General features: G+C 41.9%; 1 protein-coding gene across 1 annotated transcript in view; it reads right to left on the bottom strand.

The window, feature by feature from the left end:
- Positions 1–765: 765 nt before the first annotated feature.
- RHBDL3 (rhomboid like 3) overlaps positions 766–6,932 on the bottom strand; it is a 120,253-nt gene continuing 114,086 nt past the window's right edge. Inside the window, exons 7-8 of the mRNA XM_075071719.1 lie at positions 5,673–5,733; positions 766–1,385 (exon numbers count right to left, since the gene is read on the bottom strand). Of these exons, the coding sequence (XP_074927820.1) occupies positions 1,114–1,385; positions 5,673–5,733 (333 nt within the window). The 3' untranslated portion in view covers positions 766–1,113. The remainder of the gene's footprint in view (positions 1,386–5,672; positions 5,734–6,932) is intronic.

Raw genomic sequence — 6,932 nt, 5'->3', positions numbered from 1 at the left:
CTCACCCAGAAAAGAAAACTCAGCCACATTATTTACCACAATGGGTTGTAAAAATCAAGTGAAACATGTCCTGATGGTAAGACCTACCTCTGATACAGTGTCCTGTCTGAAACAACCACTTTATGGTACCCCCAAGGTTTCTAGTGCAATCTTGTTCGACATTTAGTTGAAGATCAATGTCTACCATGATGGGTTTTGCTTGCCCCTTTGGAAGTTGCTTAAGACGATCTAAACTATAGACTAAATATTTAAGTAATCATTCAATTAATAAGACAATGGCAGTGGCATGGCTAGGATGACCAGATAGCAACTGTGAAAAAATGGGATGGGGGGGAGGGTAACAGGTGCCTAGATAAGAAAAAGTCCCCCAAACCAGGACTGTCCGTTTAAAAAAGGAACATCTGGTCACCCTAGGCATGGCTGACCAGTCAAACTCAACCGTTAAAACCAAATTCAAGTTGCCTTGTCAGCGTCCTTTGAGTCACTAGTTCAGTGGTGCTGGAACAGTTTTTACAGTGGGGATGCTGAAGGCAGAAACCATGTATTTGGGTTGTCATTACTACGTCAAGCCAGGGTGTGTGGCAGAACCCCTAGTTCCAGCACTTACGCTCTAATTAGTAAAAGTGAAGCTTGTTTTCTTTTACTGTTCAGTTAAACACAGGATTTTCATAAACCAACTAGTCACGGATCCAGCATAACTTGGAAAATTTAAGTGATCCAAACTAAACATCAATGTGTGAACTAATAAACCGAGTGGTAAAATTCCCAGTTACAAACATAGGGTTGATCCTGCAGCCCTTCCTCAGGGGAGTAGCCACAATGGAGAGGCTGCAGGATTGGATCCCGACTGAGTGTTAACAGTACCTGTATAACTCATGCCCAAACTTCTGTCAGACCAGTTCTACTGTTAGATTTTAGCTTAAACCATCTTCATCAGCATACAGTACAGTTAACCAGAAATGATGCCACACGATTCCTTAACTTGTGCATTTTCAGAAGATCATTTACTTATCCCCTAATCGTCATATAAAAATAAATCCTTGGTTTCGATTCATTTAACATAGCTGGCAGATGGAAAGTCTTTTGCCCTCCAGAGTTCTCTGTCTCAGGCTCTCAAGGAGGTGGAGGTAGCTTCAGATCCAACAGATTGTAGGCAAAAACATTCCAAAAGATGGCGAACAATACAAAGACGACATAAATAAAAATAAAGATCCACCATAAGGACTGGTCTTGGAGTCTCTGCTCATAGTTCCTTAGGATAATCACCCCCAGTGTGATTCCAACCAATACCCCACCCAGGTGGGCAACGAAGCTTGGGTGTGGACATGGGGGGTAAGCAGATGGATGGAACCGCAGCCACACAGCCCTTCCAAATTCAAAGCTCACTGGAATAAAGAGAGAGAGAGAAAAAAAAGATAAGCCTTTGTCCATCTCAATCCTTCTCTGCCTCTACCTGGGGCTCCTTCAAGTCAACGACTTGATGACAGAACCATCTCTTGCTATCTCATGGATAGTGCAGAGTTCGTTGCTTTACTGAACAGAGAGAAAGTGCACTCTGCTACAAGCAAAGGGGAAGTTATAAGCCAGTTTTGGCCAATCAGCTCACTGTACATCAGACATGATCTAGGTCAGAAATTCTCAGCTCTAGATTCTTCTGGTTGCTTTTTGTAAAAACAGAAAGACATTCTTTCGATAGAATTTTTTCTTCCTTTAAATTTCCCTCTTGGTGGCTGTTTCCTCCTCTTCATTTGGTCCAGCCAGCACATCACATATCTTTTCTCTCCCTAGTTAGGCACATCAGATCACCTCTGTACTCCTGTGACATTATCTGATTAAAATGTGACCATATAGATCACTGTTGCAACCACTGTTATATATTTGCAGGAAATCTGGTACAAAGGTTCTCAAGTAAGGTATCTATGAAAAGGTTATGATTATGCTATCTGCATGTATCATTTTTGTATTTGAAGTCATAAGTATTGGATCAATACCTGGATTTCAAATGTTTGCTCCTCGGGTAACATCCACAAGATAGCCAGCCAGCACATCTTGGAGCAACTATTCAAATTGAGTGGCCCATCAAAAGAACATTTAACTGACAATGGACCATGGGAGACACCCATCTACACTTAATGGAATTTCCTGCTTTGACTAGGCTAAGTACATGGACATGTGACTTGCCCATGTGATTCCAAACTCCATTTTGCTGCTGTAATTTTCCACAGTAAGAACAATGGGATTCCCTCCACATGGCAGAAGCTATACAAGGCCCTGGAAACACCACCTTTTTGCCTCTATCCTGCTCCAGCCTCTTTCTTGACCAAGCCTCTGAACTATGAATTTATTCTAACCAAGGAATTGAGGACCTTCCAGTAATTTGGAAGCAACCAGAGACTTATCAAGCCGGCAGTTTATTCCATCACTGCTACAAGCCTGAACCAAGAACTTTGCATTTATTATATGTATTTGAGTCCTTTAACCAATTTTCTTTCTTTCTTTCTATAAATAAACCTTTAGATTTTAGATAATAAAGGATTGACATCAGTGTGATTAATGGGTAAGATCTAAGTTATATGCTAACCTGGGTGTGTGATTGGTTCTTTGGGATCAGATGAACCTTTTATTTGATGAGACTGGTTGTAAAGAACCACTCACCTTTAAATCCCATGTTTTTGGTGGTGACATAAGAACTGGAATGCCCAAGGAAACTGCTTTTATGTCTTCTTGTTAGCCAGTGTGGTGAAACAGAAGTTTACTTTTGTTGCTGGTTTGGTATATCTTATGGAAGAATAACCACCAGTTTTGGGTTGTGTTTGCCCTGTTTCTCAGCAGTTTGTCCTGAAGTTAGCATCCTCAATTGTGACCCACAGAGGCACGGTTACAACTCCTGTTTCACTTGATGTAGACACAGTGGTGAATGAGAACAAGCACTGGAATGGATTAAGTGGCCGGCTGAAATTTTATTAAACTTAACACAGAATAGTCCTGTATCACTAAGGCTATACATCATTGCTATTGTGCCTTCTATAAATAACCAGTAGAACTGCAGGTAAAGTAACCTACAATGTAAGGGCTTCATCCTGTATAGGCCCAAGGACCTTCAATTTGCACTCAGTGTCTAAGGCAGTGCAGATGGCTGGAATCACAAATAAATTATACATGTTAAGTCTGAATTTCTCCTTGAATTAGGACTAAGTGGCAGAGAAAAATCTTAACTGGGGGTTGTGCGAGAGGAATTCTTAGACTTCCAAATTTATTTCTAGAATTCTGGTTGAGATTTTTACATTTCCATTTTTGTAATTTAAAAAAGTGAATGTAGCACTACAGAGATAATTGGCTCTGAAAACTGAATGCCCAGAATAAGCACAGCATAGTCGGCAGTAGCAACACAAGCTTCTCTGCATCTCCCTACCCATGTGCCTGAACACAGCATTGGAAGGGTCATTTTTAGGTAGAGTGACCAGATATTCCAATTTTATAGATACAGTCCCGATTTTTTTTGTTTTTTTTTTAATATAGGCTCCTATTACCCCCTGCCTCTGGTCCTGATTTTTCACATTTGCTGTCTGGTCACCCTACTTCTAGCGGTGAGAGATTTGTTCTATCTTGCCTCAGTTCCTGGCTTCTCTGATGAAATTACCAGCAAGGAAACTGACTGTAGTAGCGTTGTCCTCTGGCAACTACACAAGGTCCATCAGTTCACCTCGCATAGATTACTGATCGCTGGTTTTAGTCACTACAGACCTAGATCAGTGGTTCTCAAACTTTCCAGACTGCTGTACTGCCTGAAGGACTCTGATTTGTCTTGTATACCCCAGGTTTCAGGTCTCTTAAAAATTACTTGCTTACAAAATCAGACACAAAAATACAAATGTGTCACAGCACACTAGTACTGAAATTGCTACCTTTTTCTCATTATTACCATATAATTATAAAATAAATAGACTGGAATATAAATATTGTACATATATGTCAGTGTATCATATATAGAGCAGTATAAACAAGTCATTGTCTGTATGAAACTTTAGTTTGTACTGACTTCTCTAGCCTGTTACAAAACTAGGCAAATCTCTAGATGTGTTGCTGTACCCCCTAGAAGACCTCTGTGAACCTCAAGGAGTACATGTAACCTTGGTTGAGAACCAATGACCTAGAGAAACAGGGTATGACTTGGACATTACAAAAGCCCCACATCAATGGAAAAATATTTTGCCATGGACAGCATGTTGGAAATCCGTTTTATCCTCTTGTCTTCTCCAGATGAGCCCATCCCTTGCACACCAGCATTGGGAGTTCGTTTTTGTGTAGCATGACAAAAGAAGAGAGATGCAGCCTTTCATTCTCAGTTGACATTACCTCTTGCCGTGTCCTTTGTGGCAGCTGTGACCAGCAGATTAGCTAACTAAGCAGCTGGATAACTTACCCATTCAAGCACTCCTGAGTTGGTCCCATGGCTGATCCTGAGGGGGCTGGTGCAGGTGGTTCATGGTGGAGCTGAAGAATTTGTTTCCTTTGTTGCTCTACCAGAGCCTGGCCCTGGCTACCCATAGAGCTCGGTGTCCGATGCTGCCAGCAGTTTTAGCTTTTCTTGGCGCCCCTCCCAGCTCCTTTTACTTTTTTTATGAAGCTGAGTGTCTTTTGATCAGTAGGAGTAACTGAGGGCAGAATTAATCTATAGCCTTTTATATGGGCACTCAGGTGATAGGCTTTGAATAAACCTTTATAATAATACATACATTATAATAATCACTAGTTTGACAGATTGTCTGTAGTAGGCTATTCATAATCGCTAGTCCCCACTAATTAGCTAACCAAGCAGCTAGATAATTTACCCATTCAAGCACTCAAATTAGCATGAGAAAGGCTGTCTAGTGCTTAAAGCCGCAGCCTCAGAGTCAGTAGGTCAGTGTTCTATTTCCACCTCTGGCACCGACTTGCAGTGTGACCTTGGCAAATAACTGGGGGCCCAACAATGCAGAAAGACACCTAGTGGGATTTTCAAAAGCATCTAATCAGGTGAGGGCACCTAATTCCTGCCTGCTCAAGTGTTTTTAAAAATCCCACTAGGCGCCTGTCTGCATCTTTAGGGACCTAAATACCTTTGAAAATCTGGCCCTTTGAACCCTAAATGAGTTTCATCACTAGTCAACAGGACTTGGGCTCCGAAGTACTCACATTACTTTTGAAAATGCAACATCAGGGTTTTTGACAATTTTGTCCTTGGTCTCTATCTCTGTGTGCATCACCTTCCCCTTCTGGAAAGCAGGGATAATACTTCCTTGCCACAGGGGTCTGGAGCAGCTTACTTCACTGGTGCCTGCCAAATACTTCGGAGATCCTTAGACTGAGAGTGCCGTCAAAGTGCAATGCATTGGTATTATTAAAGCATTGCCTATTGGAGTGTTCACAGAAAAGCAGCGAGCCCCCAGATCTTCATGGATGTCCATACTCCAGACACTGCTAAACAATGACCTGTACATTTTCAAATGCTCCCGTTTAATATTTGGATCCAGATTCTGCATTCCAGAGTGACCAGGTTTCTGCTGCCGTGAATTCAAGCTACTGGTTCCCAGCGATAGAGCCAAATTACCGCCTGGGGTTAGCATAACCACTAATGGCAAAAGTAAAACAAAACTGGATTATGTGTGCGACAAATGTATTACAATACTTACTACAGATCAACGCAAGAGCCATGCGCAGCAGCTTGAATTGGCACCTCATTCCAGACCAGTTCTGGAAAAGGACACAACAAAAACAAAATTATGCTGGGTACAATTTATGCATCTTTTCATGCCGTGGGAATCTGAAGAGGGATCTAGATACTTGCTGAAGATCAAAGAACTTGATCTCGCCACACACACATAATGGGAAGCTGTGCTCCAATTGGTGCTGCCCTTGCCACACTCCCTCCCAGGGTTCTCAACTCACCATGCCAAAGACAGAGACACATCCCATTAAGGATTAGGCAGCTCTCACAAGTCAATTGAATCCTTCTGTTTCTTTACTCTGCAGCTTTACTGACCAGAAGACGAAGATGTGAAAGCACAGTAAATCCACAGAACTGGGAATCCCTGTTTAATCCCTCCGCAAGACATGGACTATAAACTGCTATTCCTTTTATCACGCTCTTTTTCTCCTTGATAGATGTTTATAGTTCATACTGGGTGTGAGGGAAAGGCTGGGGAGGTAAGGTCGTGTTATCCCAGAAGTGTTAGATTATGTTACATGGAAATGATAAGAAGGGGTAATTTGAATTAGAAATGTACATAGTGCAATCCACTGTGTGTCTGTGGGCAGGGCCATGGTTCCACATAGAGTGAGGACTCAATAAAGCTGTAAATTTGGAAGAAACATATTGCAAGTCTATTTTTGTGGGTGTGACCTCAAAGCTTGGGAGTCTAGCAAACAGAGAAGGGTTTATAGTGGAGGTTTAAGGCAGGGCCGCCCAGAGGATTCAAGGGGCCTGGGGCAAAGCAATTTCGGGGGCCCCTTCCATAAAAAAATTGCAATACTACACAATACTATAGTCTCATGGGGGCCCCTGTGGGGCCCCGAGCAAATTGCCCCCACTTGCTCCCCGCTGCCATGGGTGGCCCTGGGAAAAATAAACCTTCCGCATCTCGGCACAAAACCAGTTTTGAGAAAACTTCTTCACAAGGTATCATTGGTTCTCAGCACCAGCTAGTGCTAAAAGGCATTAAAGCTCATTAAAAGGGTTGGACAAATATTTTCCATCAAAACTTTTTTTGGATCGAAAACTAGGGGTTTTTAAAAAGCAGAAAAAAATCATGGACAATGTCCTGACTTTCTTAAATTTGTTGTGTTTTTTTATTGAAAAGTGGAAATTAGCTGCCAAAACCGAATAGGTTTGGGTTTCAGACGTGGTGCCAAATATTTGCTGCTTGTGGCTTAGATGTTGAAAGAAACAAAAA

This window comes from Chelonoidis abingdonii, chromosome 13 (assembly GCF_003597395.2).
Source record: "Chelonoidis abingdonii isolate Lonesome George chromosome 13, CheloAbing_2.0, whole genome shotgun sequence".
Lineage (NCBI taxonomy): Eukaryota > Metazoa > Chordata > Testudines > Testudinidae > Chelonoidis > Chelonoidis abingdonii.
This window is presented reverse-complemented; position numbering and strand designations above follow the sequence as displayed.